At 25.4% G+C, this 22,853-nt stretch overlaps 2 protein-coding genes across 2 annotated transcripts in view; one reads left to right on the forward strand and one right to left on the reverse strand.

Annotated features, from left to right (window-relative positions):
* LOC129966034 (PAN2-PAN3 deadenylation complex catalytic subunit PAN2-like) overlaps positions 1-12,268 on the reverse strand; it is a 63,328-nt gene extending 51,060 nt beyond the window's left edge. The window contains exons 1-8 of the mRNA XM_056080381.1: positions 12,122-12,268; positions 11,280-11,507; positions 10,981-11,150; positions 9,198-9,396; positions 7,347-7,465; positions 5,345-5,489; positions 2,365-2,506; positions 18-94 (exon numbers count right to left, since the gene is read on the reverse strand). Of these exons, the coding sequence (XP_055936356.1) occupies positions 18-94; positions 2,365-2,506; positions 5,345-5,489; positions 7,347-7,465; positions 9,198-9,396; positions 10,981-11,150; positions 11,280-11,492 (1,065 nt within the window). The 5' untranslated portion in view covers positions 11,493-11,507; positions 12,122-12,268. The remainder of the gene's footprint in view (positions 1-17; positions 95-2,364; positions 2,507-5,344; positions 5,490-7,346; positions 7,466-9,197; positions 9,397-10,980; positions 11,151-11,279; positions 11,508-12,121) is intronic.
* Positions 12,269-12,528: 260 nt separating this feature from the next.
* The window catches only part of LOC129966864 (ankyrin repeat and SOCS box protein 3-like), a 38,290-nt gene continuing 27,965 nt past the window's right edge, over positions 12,529-22,853 (forward strand). The window contains exons 1-4 of the mRNA XM_056081465.1: positions 12,529-12,642; positions 15,081-15,282; positions 17,497-17,661; positions 18,085-18,342. Coding sequence (XP_055937440.1) covers positions 15,084-15,282; positions 17,497-17,661; positions 18,085-18,342 — 622 coding nt within the window. The 5' untranslated portion in view covers positions 12,529-12,642; positions 15,081-15,083. The remainder of the gene's footprint in view (positions 12,643-15,080; positions 15,283-17,496; positions 17,662-18,084; positions 18,343-22,853) is intronic.

A 22,853-nucleotide genomic window follows, 5' to 3' on the forward strand; every position in this document is an offset into this window, starting at 1 on the left:
GCAATTTAAATACATACAGAATCAGCAAATTCTGTTGGTCTGTTGAACTGATTGAATTGCACTTCATTACTGGCCCCATACAAATGTAAATAACCTACAAAAGATAATGGAAACATATATAAAAGATTGCATGCTTTAATAAATATTGCAATTTTAATGTACAATTACAGAAAGTGGAATAGAAGCCATCCACCTTAAATCTGGCATAGTCCACCATATAATCATAAAAAAGGATATTAATTAAAAGTATTTAATGCACAGTTAAAGATTTCTTAAATACAATTTTCAGAATGGATCATTTATATATTAAAATAAGAAAAAAAAATTCAAAATTTCCAATGGCAACATCTATTTTCCGCATAAAATTTCACAAATATATCATAAGATAAGCTTGAAAATCAAATTAGTTTATCCCTACTCATTTTCAAAACTATGAGCTAACAAAATTTTGACTCACTAATATTAAAATAAAATTTTGTACTTTTAAACCTATCTTGAAAAATAATAGTCATTGTTTTGAACTTTTTTCAATGTAAATAGAAGGTATTCTACACGATTTATTCACATGTTTATCTTTAAAAAGTAATTTTATATTTTTAAAAAACAGTTAGAAAATTTTTAAATGACATCACATTTAAAATCTCAGTTTATTTCTAGGAGCAAGTTTTCTAGTATATTAAATTTTCTGTATTGCTTAATAATAAGTAATTTTAAATGTGGAGGGAAGGCTTTGTCCTTGAGGCAAGCTAGAATTTTTATTCATCGTTTCAGAATGTCACTTAAAGACTCATAACAGGTAATTTTTTCGGAGGAATCTATTCATGGTTGCCTTAGGAAAGGTGTTGCCTTAGAAAATTTCAAATTTAATACAATTTTAAATGCATAGACAATTCCTTATGAACATTTTAAGGCACAGAATCTTTTAATACACATTTCTACCTTTAAAACAGTATTTTTTAATTTCCTTATACAGTATGTGTCAAAATATATAGTACTGAAATGAAAAGGTGAACAAAATTACATATTATTGAAATGAAAAGATGAACAAAATTGCATATTATTGAAATGAAAAGATGAACAAAATTGCATATTATTGAAATGAAAAGATGAACAAAATTACATATTATTGAAATGAAAAGATGAACAAAATTACATTATTGTCATCTGTGAGTTTCTTTTTCCTGAAAAGAAATTAACATACATACATACACACTATTAGCATGTTGATTTACCACGGTATGCATAATGTAAGTGTTCAAAGTGTGCACCGCCTCACTGTAGACAATGTTCATATTGTTCATGCAGATTTTTAAACATATCCTGAAACAAAGATTTACTGCAGACTCCTGCAAAATAGATGATTTTCTCATGTAATGTAGGCACAATTCTTGGCGGATTTTCATAGTTGAACACACTTTCCTTTAACACTTACCCCAAAGTAGGCATCAGGTGGTGCAAGATCGGGGGAATGGGAAGTCAGTACAACATGAAATGATTCATCCAGGAAAGTTTTACTGCAGTATGGCTAGAGATGCTCGAGTAGAATGGCTGGTTGCCCCATCCTGTTGATATCACTGTCTATTCATCTGAATTTTCCTTGCATGACAATCTTCTCAAATCCTGAAGAAAGGGATCTATTACTTGTCTTATTAAACTTCTCTTGGAATTGTTCTGCCACTTTTTTCGAACATTCCACCTTTTCGACTGTTTCCATATGAACGGAAATAACGCTCAACTAAAAATACTTTTTCCTCCGTTTGAGAAACCCATTTTCCACAACAACTACACAACACAACTTCCTTTTCATTATTGAGAACACGTGTAGCTGGAGCTATGCCTCAATGACAAATGCAACCACATGTTTGAGATGCCCGAGTTTCAGTACTTTATATTTTGGCACATACTGTAAGATAACTGACAACTGAATAAAGAGAGATGGTTCCCACTTTCACCCTAGATTATACTTGAACAAATATTACACAAAAGTAATATATGCAAGAATAGATATAAAAGGTATAAAAAAAGTTGCTTTTTTTTTAACCAACTGATTATAGACACAATGAAAATTGAGATAAATAGATTCTTATTTGAAAATAGTCCAATATTTAGTATTCTTAAAAGCATATACTTAAGAAACTTTTAAGTAGTTTTTTTAATTTTTTTATAATCTTTTAAGAAAAAGATTATTTAGAAGTATGAAAGAAAAAATAAATAGTTACATGTCAAATATAATAAATTATTTTTATATAACAGAATCGAATGAAACAGAAAACAGTAAATGAAATTTCCATAATTCACTTAATAGAAATATCAGAAGTACATAAAAAATATAACATTATTATTATAAACTATTTCACATCTCACCAGCAGCATCACCAAATGCAAAGGCTTGACAAGATGATGAAGTGTCAAATGTAAGAATGTCAGCACCACCAGTTTCTACTTGGTGAATAAATAATGCATATTGATCAGAATTATCAGTGTCTACCATTTGAAATTGCCCTGTCTGAAAAATCATTGTGCATGTAAATAAATAAGCTTTATCGAAATAAGCATGTAATGAAATAATTTTAAAAATAATTATATAAGAGTTTTAGTATGGCAGATAATGAAGAAAAAAGAAAAAGGACATGTTTTATGAAAATACCTTTATTAAACAAAACTCCTCATGATGTACACCATTTCAAAATAAAATACATAACCAAATTATCTATGTTTTTTAGAAAAATGAAACAATATTAAGGCAATGTACAAAGACAAAAAATACTTTTTCCTTTTCTAGATTGTGATAGTATATTGCTTTTTTGAAGATTAAGATATCTAAGATAAAGTGGTGATTTTATTCATCCCCTCAAGTTATTTTAACTTATTGACTTCATTTAATTATTCTTCAAGCTTATTCCTGTCATTATTTTTAAACAATGATTTCATCAATTTACACAGTTAGTCAGTATTTATCCATTCAGGCAGAAAAAGCAAGAAAAGATTAATGACTGCATTAACCAATACTGAGTAATACAGTATTGGTAATACAGTAACTGAATTGCCTTGGAGTCACCTACACCATGGCAACTCAGGAAATAATTCTTAAGTCTTACTATTAGCAAAACAGTAACCCAACTTATAAATATGGAACTTTATGATTTCCAATTAATTCAGAACTAATGTTAGTCAAAATTGAATACCAGAAAACCAAATTTCAAATAATCATGATTCTAAAATATTGATAAAATTCTGAGTAAAAATACAATAATCAATATGATTTTAAAAAAAATTGAATAAGCAATTTAAGATATATTTCTTCTTTGTGATTACAATGTGTCTTAATATTGTCTTAATGCTTTATTCAATAATATAAAATAATGATTTTTAATTTTATTATTTTCTGTTTCTTAGTCTTTAATAATCTTATTATTTATGTTGCAAATATATGTTTCTTAAATTCATTTCTAGATGATGTCACATTCATGTAATCTCTTAACTAAATTAATATACTGATTAATAATTAAGAGTTCTGAAACTTTTCAAATATTCTATTTTCTCTTGTGACCAACAACAGTACAAAATTTAAGAACTATGGTACAAGATATATATATATATATATATATATATATATATATATAATCCTAAAATTCTTTCCTTGCAAAAATGAAATATACATTTCTTTTTTTTTTTTTTTTAAATCTTAAAACTACAGGAAGAGTTTCATGGAAATGAAATTGGCATTAGTAAAAAAGGTTTTCTTTCTTTAAAAAAACTCCGTTAAATCATTTTCATTAAAATATATTTTTGGAATATAGAGTAAAAAAAAAATTGTCTTAATTTTAATTTACTGATATTTTATTTAGCTTCCAGACTTTTAAAAGTTGTTTATCTTGTTCTGAATAACACATATACTAAATTTTATTACGATTGAACAAAAAACTGCAGTTTTGTATAGAAAATTTATATATTTTGTTTTATATACATATAGATAGTTAGATAGATCAAATGTATAATGAGCCACAACACACTAAAAATAATATAGATAAGTTATAGACATGATGAAACCAATCAATTATCCATAAAAATTATTATGCATGCATTAAACCATCTAACAATTATACATTTTAAAAAAGTTTTTAAAATTTCAAAATTAAAACTAAAAAGGGACTATTACATGTAGAATCAACTAAAATAACAAGAATACCTCATAAATAAAACTAGTTTATCTGATAATCAAGTATTTTGTCAAAAGAAATTAACTCTTTTTAAAGAATTTTAATTCTTCAGTTGAAAAACATATTGAAACAGTAGATCCCTTCCCCAGATACATGAATAAAATTATATTTTTATTTTTGATTCTATTTATTTATGGAAAATTTATACATACAGGGTGCATATATTTTTAAAACAAAATGATAGTAATAATACATACTTGCAGTAAATTTTCAATGCATTTCAATATAAATTTGATATGCACAGAATTTTTCAATTTCTTCACCACATAGTTACTTAAATGAGAAATATTTTTAAATAATTATTTTTCAAATATGAATTTGAAATTTACTTTTTTTTTATGAATCTAACATTATGCCCCATTATACATTATATTAATCAAACAAAAGCATTTTACAATCTTTTACAAAATATTGTTAATTGGTAAAATAAAATTGGAAGCTTTGATTTTAAATATTTATAATGATATAAAGTGTTTATAATGAAATGAACCATTATACAAAGAAAAAAATTATCAAAGAGTAGTAAAACAAAATAAAGTTGATTGTAGAGCATGCATAATGAATTAGAAGGTTATAAGTGTGTAGTTTCATAATTAAAAATGGAAACAATTCAGAAGAAAAAAAGTGGCTAAGTACATTCCAGCAAAATGCTGAGAAAAATTGATAATTATTTTTAAAAAGTTCAAGGAGTTCAACTTATGAAGCCAATAAAAAAATTCTAAATTCTACAAACAATGGCTTGATTATTTCTCAGAAGCAAGCGGCGTATGAAATTATACATATTTGAACATATGTAGCAATAAAAATATAAAAGGCTGCATCAAGCATTTTAACTATGCTATGTGGATACTTGAGGTACGAATAATAAATAATGAACTTTCTTCTGCTATTATGTTTAAATCCTGTCTTTATATAATTTTTCATTAAATAGTTTTGCCTTTTATATGCAGAATATTTATTTTAATAACTCTAACTAATTTGTCTTATTTGAATATTCCAGAAGTAAATTTGAAAACAATAAAAACAAATGGCAAGTTGACTTTTAAAAGAGCAGATTATTAAACAAGTATAAAAAAAATTACTACAAGTTCATTTTTTAAAAAAACTTTTGCTAAATCATTTACCTGTGAGACAACACATAAACGAGATGAGTAAGCTGGAACAAAACGAAGCAGCAGGGGAGGAAACATCATTGGTATTGGACTCATACTTTTCATCACTCTCAAATCATACACTTTCAGAAACTGATCAACTGATAGTTCACCTCGCCTTCAAAAAAATGTTGATAAAACAAAACTTAAAGACACTATTCATTTTTTTTTTTTTTTTGAAAAAATTTCTAACAAATAAAATTATTTTTTTAGTCAGTTGATTCGCTTTCTTTAAAATTCAAAGCAATACAACAATCTGTTTAATTATTCAGAAAAATACATATGCACCTGTACATAAAGCAAAATACAGTTTAGGTATTAGCATTAGTCTGCCTTAAGAACAGAACAAAAAAAATTTAGAAAAATTACATGAAAATTATTTTTTTAACTATGCAGTTCAGCATCAAGCCTTTATAGAAAATAACATATAGTAATATTTTATGCAATTTTAACTGTATTTTTTTAAAAAAAATTACAGATGAATTATAAATTGTGAAAATAAGTTGGAACAGTTTAATAGAAAATCATGTCTCAAAAATCAGGCTCAATAGTGAATGCCTTGATTTTTTTTTCAGTGAATCTATTTGACAAACTATTTTGGAATTCTTGTTTATTTGCCAGAAACTATGATAATATATAATATGTATCTAATTACATAGTGTATGCAAATATCTACAACCAGTAAAACTTCAAACTGACAGTATGACTCTTTATGATATATTATCAATTTAAACTGCCCGAATAAAATTCTTAATATTCAGAAGTAATTGCTATTAATGTGTATTAAAATTCTATAATCATGTGTTAAAATTCTATAATCATGTAATTCTATCATCATGTGTATTAAAATTCTATATATAAAACCAGCACTGCTGAATTCTGTTAACTCTTTTATAACCTTAAGACATGAAGGGGAAACATACATTCATCAACCACTGAATTCATAGCCATAAATAGCTTTTTAAATATTATCTAATAATTGCCAGCAATTCTACACCAATTTGCAATTCAATTTTCTTTTATTTGTTAAAAATAAATTATATTCTAGATGAAGATATAAGAAATACATTCAAATATTAACTTAGTAATTGATCCAATAATAGACTGGTATAGAATTAATCACAATTATAGCCTAAATTCAAATTAACTAATAAAGCATAAGTGAATAGTAAATTGTAAATTTTTGTTACAATCAAAAATTGTAAATTCACCCTCTCGAGGAGGAAGATTTCTTATTGATATAAGAAATAAGGATGTAATTTGCATTTTATGATACCACAATAAGTTTTGTATTTGAACTGCAATCATTATTTTACTAAGATCACTTCATATTATATATAAATAGCTGCAATTATGTGCTACTTTATGCTATGTGTTCATCCTTTTCACTTCCCAAAAGAAAGCAATACTTTCTTTTCTCCATATGCAGTTGAATATAAGACATGCAATTCTTATTTATTTGTACAAACGTTTAAAAATATTTTGTTAAAGATTTCTTTAGATCATAAATTCTTGATTATTTCTCAAATGATGTGATTCATCCAACTTCAAAAATCTTTTCTTAGAGATCAAAGTATTGACTATAAAGAAATAGTTCACTTAAAAGATTTTTCTTATTTATTCTATAGTATTTTTCTTAATTATCAAATAGTAAATTATAAAAAGTAAAATATTTGCTTTCATTTAGCATGTAAGCAAACTAAAAAAAAAAAAAAAAAAAAACATTTTTTTTACCAATAGAAATTTTGGTAAACTTCAATGTTATTTGGTACACTTCACTGCTGGCATTTCAAAGTCACAACAATTTTTCAAATATATATATATATATATATATAAAAAAAAAAAAAATCTAATTTTTACAGAATTTTTTAGAGAAAACTTTTGTTTACATTCAGTACATTTATTAAATTATTAATATTAAATTATTAAAAATTCAGACTCAAGAGTTAGAATCATATAAAAAAAGTTATTTTACCTTGCTGAAAAACCACATGTAACTAATTGATTTCCATGAACATCAAAATCAGAAAGCATGCCAGTATGGCAATCAATTGTATGTTCTACACTCAATGTATTAGGATCATGAAGAGTAACCTTTAAAAAAACCATTAAAAAAATGGTACAAACTTATAAAATATAAAAAAAATAATAAAAACAATCAAAAATCAATGAAGAGTGAAAAACAATAAATAAATAAAACATTAAAAAATAGATGCAAATAGTATTAAAAAGATACTGGGACCAATTATCTTAAACAATAACCATAAACAAAATAGAAGTAAAATCAATATTTCAATTATAATACAATATATTATTACAAAATATCAAGCATTATCATAATATTACATAAAGTTCTAAGATTTTAATGAACAATAATAATAAACTATAAATTTCAGAGAATTTTTTGTTTAATTTTTAATTTATATTTTAATGTCCATTCATAGACAAATTTATTTCAAGTGCACGTTTTACAAAAACAATCAAATTTTTATTAGAAAATTGAACCGAAATATGTAAAATTTTATGCTGCCATACTCTGAGATATTTATACAGAATTTTAAAAAAAAGTCATGATTAAATAAAATATATTATTATACAAGAGACGAAAGGCAGAAGGGAAAAAATTTTGCAGAAGTATACAATATAAAAGAATTTTCTAATATATCATCTCTTTTTATTCAGCTCCACTAAGCAAGTAAATAAGAAATTCATTTATATTGGGAAAACAAAATAAATTATTTTTCTTTAATATCATCTGTTATGAATTTGATGAGGCAGATTACATATTTTGGATAGATGAATTGCAAGTATTGTATAAAACAGATTTATTATCCACTAAGCAAACACATTTGTATAATTTCAACTAATATTTATATATAAATTATGACCCAGTTAAGAGTTGATACAATTCAATAGATTCGATATTACTACTACTATTACTGCTAATAAAAATGTTCAGTCTTATATTTCTATTTAATTAGCTAACTATGGCTGCAAGTGAGGCAATTAAAAAATATATATGTTATCCCAGTTGCCAAATAAATATGTTTAAAAAAATGTAAACTGAATTAATAATAAAATATTAGGATAATATTACTACTTTATCAAACATAACTGGTCAGGTTCTTATAAGTTCTTATAGTTGTTGTTATAACTTATATAAATAAGTTCCATTACTTAATAGAATATTTAAACATTGAACATCTGCTTTTTTAATATTGTGGACAAATGTGAATACTATGCAATTAAGTCATAATAGATAAAAATAAATATCTTTTCACAAAGTTGTTAAAATAAAAATAATCTAAAATAAATAACATATCAAAAATAAACTGAAATATGAAACTAAATTCTCTTCTTTATTGGACATTACAATATACTCTATAGAGGGCACAAAATATCTAAATCTGCCACAGTTAATATTGTTAGTTTTAAAACATCATGCTCCTATTCTGACATTTTATATAAAATTGCCATAATAGACAATTAACATAATATATGCAACAAAACAAACAGAAAAAGAAGAAAAAAAATCAATCAAAATGGGTGTAACAGAAAGTATATTTTGATTTAGTAGTGATAAAAAGTAAAATGCAAAAAGTTGATGAAAAAATAATAAACAAAAAAAAATTCTATTTGGCATGGAGACAGCTTAATGTATCTATGTATTGAATTTTCGCATAAAAGAAGAACAAAATTAATTTTTGTCTTTAGACAGACACATCATTTAAAGTCAATACAAAATATTTTTTAAAGAAAGAATTATTTTCATTTAAAAGCTAGTTTCAGCATTTTAAAAATTAAAAATATTTTTCGAAATACTTACTTTTCCATTTATATCACCAGAGCAAATGAAGCGGGGATGCTTGCGAAGAATGGCACAGTTGTCACTATTAACTTGTACAACATTAATTTCTTCTAAAGTATTTAAATCCAGTTCAATGAGATTCTTATGATGGCCACCCATTAACAAAGTTCCAGTAGGAGTCAAAACCATACACTGCATATTTTGAATCTGTTCAGAACTAAATAATAATAATAATAAATTGTATATGTGACAAAGTATTTTTAAATTAAACTTACTAATTTATTCTTTAAATCTTAAGTAAACATACTATGTTTGCACAAGATTTATTCATATTACTTTGTACCAGAGTTAATTAAATTTAGTACTCCAAATCAAGAGTTTTAAACTCATCTTTTCATTTTTTGAGAAATCTGCACATTTGTCACATGCAATTTAAATACTTTTCTCATATGCTTTATTCATCTGAATGCATCCTGGAGGAAAAACACTTCTAAAATGATTCTAAACTCCAATCTAAATAACAAATTCTTATATAAAATTTTAAAAAATGATTTCTTTTCTTTATTGTGCTTGTAAAGATAAAGATACAGGTGTAAAACATTTCTGAAAAGCATTTGTTGTTGCCTTAAAAAGTCTTTACTTTAACCTTTATATGATTTTCAAACAATTATCACTTTTATATTGAATATTAGATGTTCTAGTCCACTATCATACATTTCACCTGCCAACATCACATCTTAGCAAGTACAAGTTAAATTAGTAGTTAGGTATTTTATAACCTCAAAATAAGGAACACCTTCACATAAAATTTAAAATCTTGGAAATTGTTGGTTCAGTACTTTGTAGTATTTAATAAAAAACTATAGGGACAGGCAACTAAGCTAAAACTATAGCAGAGTAATGGTAAAGAATAATTCACAAACTTGGAGGAACTTTAAAAATTCTTATCAAACAGAGAACAACGCAATTAGCTCAGAAATGATAGAAATAGGATTAATATTATTTCTTATAAAACAGTATTTACTGGTTATAAAACCAAGTGTTTCTTCAGTTAATAGAGGATTGCATTACATAAGATAAGAAATTAGAGTAATGCTCTAAAAATATTCAATGTGCTCTTTATTTAGAAGCTCAATCATTAAATAAAAACTACACTTTTCTCAAGATTAAATACTATTTCTGATGAAATGATGTAATACCAGTTCTGATTAAATACCATTTCTGATTGCTCATATAATATGAACAATAAAAAGTAACCCGACAGATGCTATAAATGGATAATAGATCTTGGAAAGAAAGAAGTTTTAGAAAAACAATAAAAATGTAAAAGAAATGAAATGATAAAGTAATGAGGGAAAATTTAAAGGAGAACTGAAATGTTCTTGCACTTCATAGGATTTTCAAATTATTTCAGTGTGTTATTTTATTATGATTTACAAATTCCATTTTTTTTTTTTCTTTTTCTTTTTAGACACAAAATTTCCAAGGATTAAAAAGAGGGAAAAGACTAGACAATTTTTAAAGTGAACAAGACTATGAAAGGAAGTTTAAAGTAAATATCAAACTATTTTTTTATTTTAACATCTCATCAGAAAGTGTTTTTTAAAAACAAGACTTTCAAGATATAAAATTTATTGTGAATGGACTAATATCATTAAGTTCAGATATCAATGTGGTTACACTGAAAAGTATTAAATATAAAATATTACATTTTTATAAATAAATTATAAGACTTTTAATGCCATAATTTCCTCATACTAATTTATACTTTATTGACATTTCTAAGAAACAAAATTATTACCAGTGATTGAAAATAGGTAAGCCTCTTCTAGCAGACATACGTAAGGAATTGCTAGTCAAAGAAAGCATTCCAGCTTCATGTGGAACAATTGCTCTAACTTCATTACTAACATGAATTTGAAAAGAAGTATACTTATGTAGCTCTGCAGTTGAATAAGATGTCATATGACCCTGAAAAATATTTTTCTTTGGATTATTTTAATACACAAATTAAAAAAGATATAATTAAATATAAATGTTTTATTTGAAAACACATCAGGAAAATTTATAAGAAATTAATCATTAAGGAATTATACTTACACCTTGATTTCCCATCCATAAAAGCTCTTCAAAGCTATCAAAACAAACAGTAGAAACACCAAAATGTGTGCCTCCATCAACTAAAATACTCTGTAATAAACTATATTCCTGACCCAAAGCAATTCCATTGCCATAACTTGGCAGCTGTATTCCATTTGAATACTCTAATGGACCACCATCAAGAGCAGAATAATCTTGAATATGATAAGACATTTTTGGAGGGAAGAACTAAAATAAAAATTTAATACTTTACCAATCTAGCAGAGTGCTAATAATACTGTATAAATGAATAACATAATCATACATCAGTTTGTCAAAACATGTATTAAACAAAAACTATAAGTTCAGATTTTCAAATTCTGTAATATATAATAAACTTTAAAACCACCATGTGGAACAATTGATAAAATTCTAAAATTCTGTCTTAACTACAGGAAAAAGCAAGTTTAACACTTAAATACTGTACAATATTAGTGAAACAATTAAAAATAAGAATGTAAAATATTGATCTTTAAAATAAATACCCACAAGTCGAAATTAAAAAAATATATATACAACTCGTAAAAAAAATTAGAAAAACTGAAAATTACATAATATTTTTATAAATTAATAACATAAAAACATAAACAATAAACTTTCTATTTCCTAACTTTATGAAAAAGAGTAATAAAATAACTTTTTTCAATAAATATTGCACATTCTTGGCCAGATACAGTTTATGTTAATTTATTTTCATGGCAAAACATTTATATTTAAAATACATATGATTCAAAGAATATTAAACTTATCATCTTATTTCACAAAACATTGAACAGAAAATAAACGGGAAAGTTAAGAATTACGTCTTTTAATACAGTTGAATTTCAACGATGCAGCATTTTATTAAATAACACATATTGAGACGAATAAAAGTTTTTGCTTCACATTTTAAAGAATTCAAAATTAAATTTATTAGTTGAGCGCAGAGTTCAAACCTGTCTGTCAAAACAGAGCAGTCAACAGAACAAATGAAATAAAGTAACATTTTTCAAACAACACATAACTAAAATAAGAAATCATTAAATAATAGAGAAATAAAAATCCTACTTAAAATATACTATCTAAATCAAATTAAAATTTCTTTCTGTTAATATTTTCGACAGAGTTATAATTTTATATATAAAAAAAATTAGTTTCTCTTCCGTAATAAGCAGAAAATAGGGCGCACTCATCTGAAGTGAAGTAGAAGATATTTGTTTACAAACTTGTTGCGGATAGTTTTGATTTTCTGTTCAGAAGGACATCTCTTTCATTGTGTATATCGCAATTATTAAGAATTAGATTGATATTCGATTTAATTCTTTGAATGTTTTGTATTGAATAGGTAATTTGTTTGATTTGAATGCTTGTTGATTAGTTGAAAAAAAAAGATTTTTTTAAACTAAAATCTTGGATGCTATTAAGCTTTTTTAGATGTGATTTCCATGTTATGTTTAAAGAATAGTTCAAACTTTCTCATAGTTAATACATGTTTATTATCTAAGTCTTGCTGTTTACAATTTTATTTTAAAAATAATTAGGAAATATATTAAGTTCTATCTCATCCAATACAGGTTTATGGCCCTTTCTATTTTTCCCACAAACCAACTAATTTCGAGTTCTATAAATCCTATGAAGTAGTTCTATAATACCTATGAAGTAGCAAATCGGCAACTCGCATTAACTACGGCTTTAATATATTTAATCGGAAAACAATTTAAAAATATATAATAAAAAATTGATAAACATAATTTCAAGCCTTCTCTTTAATTATTATGTTCAGAAAATGTTAGAATTTAAAAAACATTAATTTTTGTAATATTAGAATTTTAAAAAAATGCCACACTTGTATTTAAGATGCTAATTTCCATATGGTAGGAAAATTCAAGGGAAAAGGGTACCAGTTTTTTCATCAAGGAGGAAAAAAAAATAGTCAAATTTATCAAAACTTGTCAACTAAATAATGCAATAAGAAATTTAGAAAAAAAGTTGCGCATCTTGTGACTAATCATCTTAAGTAAGTTACAAATTGGTGCTATTTGCTGTTATACCTGATTCACCTGTATGGTCAAGTAAAGAATTCTAAAATTTTGTAATTTCACATTCATTTATTTGTCAAAGATTTTATTTCTATATTTTAAAATTATCTTTTATGCTTATCTATTACTCACATGTCATTAGTAAACATTTAGCTTAATCATATGTAATTTGTGAACATAGATTGTAGATCATGGTTACATCTTTGGTGATTAACTACTGGTTACTATAAACATGACATCCTTAACATTTTTTTAACAATTAATTCCTCTTTTTAATTTCATCACATTTTTTTTTCTGGTTTTTGATTAATTCATAAATGCTTTATTTTCTAAATTTTCCTATTATCAGTGTAGAAAGAGAATAAAAAAAGTACAGGAAAGATAGAGAATTCACCTGTCATTTTTCTGAACCAAGTTAAAATGTATTTTTGACTTTTCATTTGAAAAATCAATCTTGAAGAGTCACTAACTCTTGAAGAGGAAAACAAATCATGCTTATAATGTAAAATAAAGCTAAATGCTATATTTTAAAACTATACAAAGAAGTAAAGAAAAGAATTTAATTAAAAAAAAATTTTCAGGATTTAAAATGTTTGTTAAAATTTATCTCTGTGAATAGTTTGTATAGCATTATTTCTAATTATATAACTTATGAATTTTATTTCTGTTAATTAAAAAGTTTATGCTAACAAATTATGCATTTTTAAGTGTTTTTAAAGATTTATATAAAAACCTCTTTATTTTCCTAGATCTAATTGGATGTAATAACATTAAAAAAAAAAAAAAAACTCTTAAGTTTCATTTCTTTGTATTTGCATTTCAAAAATTGTGCTCAGTTTTTTCTGCTTGGAAAGTTTATTGAATGCTTATTTTATTTTATTTTCTATGTGTTTTTAAGAAAATTTATTACTCTAAAAATTCATCTTCAAATTCAAATAAATTATATTTAATAACTTTAACCAAATATAATTTTTATTACTGTTAAAAGTAAATGTAATATTTATTTATATATGCTCACTGTAAGAAGACTTTGCCTCTGTTCATCAACAGTAGCAAACCTGCAATAATTTGCATTTCATAGCAGATGTAATTTTATGATTTTTCCATCTTTTTAGCTATTTGTTAAAGAGGAAAAAACTAAGTAATAAACTTAAAACTTCTAACTCTGATATTATTTTTGATTATTTAATATCAGCTCTAGGTGTATGAAATATTTTCTCAATTCAAAGTGAAAATGCATCAATAAATCCAGTTAAAAACAAAATAAATAAATAATTTAACTAATACCCTCATTTTACCAGTTAATTATGTAACCAACTTTGTACAAGAAATATAAGTACTGCTATAATTTGCTAAACTTAGTTTATAATTTTAATATACAATAAAACTTTTGAAATTCATACAGAATTACATTAAAACTGGATTATAATGCATAGGATTTAAAAGAAGACAAGTTTTATAAAAAATTTCCATTTATTTATCTTTTTATTTCGAGAAATAATTTTATTTGTGACTCTAAATTCTTCAGTTTGTTTAAAAGTGGGTTAAATAAGATTTTAATAAGAATTGAATTTTAAATAGCTATCATTTATATATTAAAAAAATTAAAAATATATTAATGTTACAATTAACATTCCATTGAAATTGGATATGTACTAAATTTTAGTTTTGTTGTCGTTCTATGAAATACTGTTCTTGGATATGTCTACTTTAATATCTCTTTAATCTTATTTATTCTTTATAGGTCATGAATTTTACTGAGCCCTGGTGTGATACTTGTTCTACCGTTGGTTACGCTGCTAGATTAGGAAATGTAGATCTTCTTGAAAATTTGATTAATGAGAAAAAACCTGTAGATGTTGCAGATAATAGAGGATGGCGTCCATTACATGAAGCTGCAGCAGCCTCTCCTACTATTGATTGTTTAGAAATGCTCCTAAAATATGGCAATTAAAATATTTATATTAAATATTTTTATTCTATTTTTTTTTTTTTTTTTTAATTTTAGGAGATTTATTTCTGAGGATTTCATTTCAGATACTTTTTTAAAACTTCTTCCTAGCATTCTGTTTACTTTAAAAGGAATGCAGTATAAAAACTGTATTAAAAAACTTGGATTCTTTTACTGATATTGTAATATATCAGTAAGCAGACTGTGTTCTATAATTGGTTTTATAAACAATTTAATAGATTTCGACTGTGTAAAATTCTATTGCTTTTTATGTTTTCATGATATTGTTAAAATATGTCAAACCATGTTATGGAACACCCCCCCCCTCAAAAAAAATGTATAATATAAATAATTTAATACTCTACATTCTGTTAAAACAAGATATGCTGAAATTGGCCATGTGTTTATAAAACATATCCCTGGCTTAATTTAGATTACATCTCTCTATATATGTTTGCTATTATTCTTTTTGAGAATTCATTGAATTTAAATGTATTATTTGGAATTTCAAAATACTATTATATTTGAAATTATAAATTCAAAATTATATTGAATTTGGAATGCTTTTTTTTTCTTTCCTGTCCGAATTTTTCACTTTCTCTCTAAATTATTACATAGTTTTTATTGTTGTTGTTTTTGTCCTGCAAAGAAATAGTAGAATGCCATAGCCTAATATTTTATGAAATTGTTTATAATATAAAATTATATATAACATAAAAATATTGTTCATATAATCTTATGAATAGAATTCATTTATTAATTAATAATTAAATATTTATGTGAATGAATTCAGTGTGACAGGTAAGCAAGTATTTATTAACTTATAAACACCATATTCTAGAATTGCGTAAAAAAATTAAAAACATTATTATTATGAAAAATCATTGGCATTTTGATTACATTTCTGGAAAGGTACATCTAACATTCAATTTAACAATAAATAGAATTTTATTTGGTGAAAAGAAATTGACTGGAAGTAAGTCAGTGCATTTCATTTTCTGAAAAATAACTTGTTATTAATTTCTAGATTAAGGAACAAACAAAAAAGACAGCTATAAAAGATTAATTCATTTTTAAAATATTTACATTCAGAAGTATTACTTGTGCAAGTATGTGTGATATTCAAAAATTATCGCAAACTCACCAAATTTTCTGCCCACTCTACAAACGTTCAATGTGTGCCACATGTCCAAACATTAGTTGATGTTTCATAATATCATCCTATCACTATCATCTCCTCTTAATTAATCCATTGTCTTCACTCTTTTAATGATTTTGTTAGTGGGAGTGCATAAATAATGTCCTTAATGTGTCCCTAAAAAAAAGAATCGCAAGGTATTAAATCAGATAATTTGCGGAAGGGGCCAAGAAGCAAAGTGAGTTTATCCTCACTGACAGTCCTAGTTTAGCAATGCAGAAGTTCATTGTGAGTTTGAACTTGATCAGTTTATGGTTCATTTTTTCATAAATTTGGGATTTTTGATTATATAGCATTTTGAAAATTGTTCTTTTATAATACATCCAGATTTATTACTTTGTAGTAAGCTATAATGTGGGATAATAAAAATGAATATATGTCTGGCTTTTGAATCTACAACTTCCAAATTTTGGGCAGGCATTCTTTGGTGGATGCAAATATGGGATTGAAAGAAATTTTTTCAAACTTTAAAGTATTTTGAATTTGGAGATTTTACTTTGATAACTTTAGAAAATGTTATTATATAAAAATAATTTTATATCATCTTAAAGTTTTCAAAATTGTCATCCCATTAAAACAAGTTTAAATTTTGTAATTTTTTTTCCGCTACCCTTTCACACATTTTTGAAAATTAATTTCTTGTATTAGTAACAATGTTTCTGCATATTGTAATGAATTCCAATCAATTTTAATATTTAATCAAAACATTTAGTCAAATTTTTTTCTCTTCATTAATGTAATGTTAAAATAAATTGCTACTTTTAGGCATTAATTCAAAATCTCAGTTCTGCTTTTATTTTATTACATATTCATATAATAATAACAGTATTTATTCTGTGTGTGTGCATGTGTGCTAAAATAAAATAATATGTCTTTAATAACATTTCTTCTTTCTGTATTTTCTGCCCAGAATGCTAAAGTTTTTTTCTTTTTCTTTTCTCTCTCTCTCTCTCTCTCTCACACAAAATTCTGTTTTCTTTACTGTTATTTCATATTTTGCATCTATTGTAGGTGGGACAGATGTTAATTGGACTACTCATGAAGGAGAAAGTGCTCTTCTGCTTGCTTGTAAAAGACGACAAGGAACTGAAGCTGATGCATATGTAAACTTGCTTTTACGGTATGGAGCTGATCCTAATATTTTGGATAATGAAGAAGACAGCCCTTTATTAGAGGGTATGTAATTACATTATTTAAATTATAGTTTAAAATTATATGGTGAAGGATTTTTACTCAATGAATATGTAGCTTCTTAAAAGCTTCTTTTAAAATTTGATGCTCATTGGTCAGAAACATTAGTAATAATTAAAATGTTACTGTTTCATAAAATATTCAATTAACACCTTGAAAAATTAATAATTCTTACATCTTCTGTTTATTTATATCATAAATAAAACTTAGAAAACACCTGATTGGCTAAAATTTTTAACTTTGAGAGGTATTGAGTATACTTTGAAATATTTATGCAAAAAATTATTCAGCATTTTTAAGAGGTTTAAATATTTAAAATCGTTTTATACTTTATTAGAATAATTTGTGTGTGCATGTGTGATAGTGTTGAAAAAGGCAATTTCTAAACATTTCTTAATCCTTTTATAGCTGTTCGAAATGCAAACAAATATGTGGTAGAACAACTCATAACTGCTGGAGCAAATGTAAATGCTACTGATTGCAGCAAATGGTCTCCTTTACATGAAGCTGCAACCAAACAAGATCCTACTATATTACATCTATTGCTGAATAGTAATGCCATTATTAATATTCAAGATGAATGTGGTATGACACCAATATTCACTGCTGCACAGCATGGTTGTGAAAGCTGCCTGAAAAAACTTTTATCTGTTGCCAAAGAAAGAAGTGGGTAGCATTTTTCATTATTTATTTTAAAAGAAATATAATTAATTTTGCTTTTGAAGCTGGGAATTAAAATCTAAATTTTAAAAAAATCTAAATTTTTGAAAAAAGATTGCATTCTTTATCATTTAAATATTTAAAAAAAATTACTCTTTTTTTTTTTTTTTTTTTTTTTTTTTTAAGGAATTAATTGCATTTTGATCAATGCAAAGCTGAATTTAAAAAATTCTATTACACTCATTCCAAATGGTAAAAAAAAAAAAAAAAAAAAAAAAAAAAAAAAATGCATATACATGATAAATTCAATTTATCTGTATTCTTAAAGTAATAAATTTTTTTAATCAAATCCAAACTTTACCTTAAATTTAGTTTTTAAATTGTGCTGGTATTTTCATTTTCATGCTTCAAAGTCTAAAATACCAAAAATGAATGCTGTCTCAGCTAAATACCCTTCTGAATATATTTTCATGCTTTTCCTTTTTCTCTTTTCTGTCTTACGATGTCACTGCCTAATCATAAATTTAACAAGAAACTTTAAAAATAATCTAAAAATGGAAGATTTTTTAAAATCATGGCAGAAATAAAGAAATCATTTTAAAATTCTCATTACCTGTTTGTTTGTTTTTTTAAATAGAAAACAAACATTTTAAAAATTGGTGTAATATTATCAGTATGATGATAGAGACACTTCAGATGTTAAATTCCATTGACTGTGCCCAATTTATTTGTGCTGAAATTCATCATAAAATATGCTTTCTATTATATATCAATCATCGAGAAATTTTTTTATCTTCCTTCAAAAAAGATTATTCTACAAGATTATTACATCCTATTCTAAAAACGCTTCGTTATGATTTTAGAAACCTTGTAATTGTCAATTTTCTGAAGAAAAACAAAACAAAACAAAAAAACAATTGAGAATTGAAATTAACAATTCTTATCCTGAATATACTTTTTCTGATAACCATTATGTTCAAAAGCATTACTATTTAACATTTTTCAATTACTATTCGCCTCTAAATAAAACTGCTTTTTTTTAAATTTTATCTTCATCAATTTCTTTTCGACAATCAATCATTTTTATATTATCTCAAATCATAAAACAATATTTTCTTTTGCCTGTGAATTCGGATAGATAGAAAAGTACTTATAATCTTTTTACAATTACTCTGTTTTTTCTAACAAAGGTGAGTTTTTTGAAAAATATTGCACATATCAATCAAAAAATTTTATTAGGCATTTTTTTCTGTTTAATATTTTTAAATAGAATTACAAAATTTATTCCTGATATTATTAAGCTGTCTTAGCATTTGAACAGCTTTTAATATTTATAGCCTTTTAATTTTAAATTTTCTGATCAGATTAACAATCTTTTATTTAAATGTTAAAAAAAAAAATGGTATTCTGATTTTCCCATCTCACCACCTCCACCCTCTAATTCAGATGCAAACTTAGAGGCCTATTTTTAAGATCCAACTTAAAAATTTAAAACTATAAAAGGGCTGTTATATTTTTTTCCTAATGTAGACATTTTCCATAACAATTTGTATGAATTATTGGTTTTACCTTGTATTAATTCCACCCATAGAAATGATCTTTGGTATGGCATAGTTATCAACCTTTTCACTCTGTGTAATTTGAAGGAAGGGGAAAGTGGGGTGCAAGGAAGGAATCATCAATGCGCTTAGTAGCTGGGGATAATATTATTTTGTCATTTATTTTGTCTTCACAATGCTTAGATGTAGAACTAAAATTATCCTTGAAGTGTGGCAAGAGTTATTTTTAAAACTCGTGGTAAAGATGCATTTGTATTTAGAAATTTTCCATACATTCTGGGTTTCTATTTAAAAGACTGGCTGATCCAAATGTAATGTTTGATGGACATGCAATCACTTCTTGAAACAAAGCAAATGAAAGAAAAAATGTAGTCTGTATGGAGGTTTGAACCGTTATTTATCTAACTATATTATTTATTTAAAAGTTCATGAGCAAAATGAAAGGATAAACTTCAGATTTTTAGAGAATGGAAATTTTCAGAGAGCCAAGTGTCTAGAGAATCTAGCTACTGTTTTAAGAGCAGTCAAAATCAGGAACGATTTACTATTATATTGTTATGGAAAATTCCTTTTAAAACCCAAAAGTCCATAAATTCAACGAGTTTCGTGAACAGAGTTCAACAGTCTTAACAATAAAGAATGAATTTATTCAGTACAAAAATACAGACATACTGACAACAAAAAGTACAATTAAGTGTAGACAATAACAACTCTTACAATAAACAGCAGCCACATGGGCAACAAAATGGTAGTAAACAACATTAACAGCACAAAGCAGTCAGAAAGAACTTTGCAGGATGAGAGACTTCATACAACACATCTCTCAAATGTCTGCTATTTTCTATTGTCAACTCGCTTTAACTGAACTGGATTGTTGACTTACTACTGACTTGATTAAATGACTAGTTATTCAGTAGATGACTCAATACAACCTCAAAATCTGGATACTGTATATTCGACTGATAATCGCCTGAACTCCATTCAACTGGCTGACTCCTACTTGGTCTCCTTGCTTTTTATAGTTTCCATGTCAGGGTACAGAAACTACTTAAAAGGATAGGCATAATTTGCGTCCTAATGGTCCTGTCGCCAAATTTCCTGTGTATTCTGTTATCTTCCATTTTCTTTCCAAGTTTATCAAACTCAGGTGATCATTTAGCTAGCATCCATCAGAGCTATCTGTAAAACTGTCTTTCCTACGATGGGACAAGCTGCATGGAAAGATACATGACAAATTTGTAATATATTTAAAAGTTCATATTTTTAACTCCAAAGTGTAAATCATTTAAATTTGTTACTAAATGCAACAAAAATCCTGTCTGTCAGATATAGGTTTTTCTCATCATTGGCAAAAATTATGTAATCATTTTTTTTTTTTTTTTTTTTTTTTTTTTTACTTTCTTTTATATGTACTATACATTTTTACAATTTTTAACACAGTATATGAAAAGAGAGTTAATGGTTGTTTGAAAACTTTCATTGTCATGAAAAGTGATGCTCTTGAAAAACTGTAAATAGCACTTTAGTTTTTCAAATGCAGATTTGTTTACTGATATTAGAAAAGTTAAGACCGATTCTTTGGGGGATAAAATGCTTTAACTGTTTACCAATTAGAAAACTATTTTTTCAGAGAAACAGCTAATAGATTTGAAGTGTGAGTGTCAGGATTTATGTATCTTCATTTATAAAATTTTTGATAAGTTCTATCTTAACTATATACTTGCCAAAAGTACCGGTATTTAGATCTGAGGAGTATAGCCAAAAACAAATCTTGCTATAATCAGATGAAAGATTTCTGTTCTAGTGCATTTCAAGGGCTTGCAAGGGACAGAATGTGATTCTATTTTAATAGAATTGAACAACTTTTTGAATGATGTAACTTCCAGTTCATTAAAATTTAAGGAGTTTAAAGTGCCCAAAAATCGATTTGGCAAGTTTTTGTCAAATTATAGATAAGTCCAAAAAACTTATCAGAAAATGTGGGAAGTGATTAAGATTTCTGATGATACAATCCTAAATTCCTTTCAACTGTGACCAAACCCTAGTTGAAAGGAAATTTTTCTTTAAAATATTAAAATTTGAAAACTTAAAAAAGAAATATATGCTCGACATTTGGTTCCAGCTGTATTAAAAAAAGAAATATATATATATATATATATTGAGTAGAGAATTTTCAAATCACAAAAATGTACAGGAAAATGTCCGCTATAACTATGTTGAAAAAATGTATCAACAAAGATTATAATTTTAAAATGGTTAAATACATAAGAGAAGGAAACATGCTGTAGATTAACTAAGTGATATAAAGAAAAATAGGCCAAAATTTAAAAGATAATTTATACTGCTAAAATATGCAAATAAATTAGCTGAAAAGGCAAATCATAACAGAAATTTTCAATAAATAGTAAAATCAATGGTTTAACAAATTAGTGTAAAATGTAAAACAATTTAATGGTATACTGTTTCCAATCCATTTGTTTGAATGTAAATAAAGATTTTTTTAATTTATATTTGTCTCTTGCATTTCCCCCTTCATTCTTTCAAGCATATTTAAAAATAAGATTAAGATATTCTTATGAAATTAAAATTTTTTAAGGAAGCTTGTTTCAATTAAAGTGGGAAAGCATTTGTGAAGTTAGCATTCTTTAATTTTAGATTTGTATGGCTAATGGTGGGTGTCATGTTCACTCGCATTGCGATCTTGATACCTGCTATGAGCTGCAAGTTTTAGCTTATTAAGTGAATATGAGCATAACAAATGTCCTTAGTTCTTTTCCTTCGAGCATTTAAAAGGAGCAAGAAAGTAACCATGCATTTAAACATTAGTAGTGAAAATATTTTATGTAAATTTCATATTTCCATTTCTTGTGTCTAAAATATGGAATTTTGTTGTCCTTGAATTTTCTAAAAAATGTTCATGAAAGTACTCAGTTTTTTTTTCTTCAGTAAGAATGAGAA

Source organism: Argiope bruennichi, chromosome 4 (assembly GCF_947563725.1).
Source record: "Argiope bruennichi chromosome 4, qqArgBrue1.1, whole genome shotgun sequence".
Classification (NCBI taxonomy): Eukaryota; Metazoa; Arthropoda; class Arachnida; order Araneae; family Araneidae; genus Argiope; species Argiope bruennichi.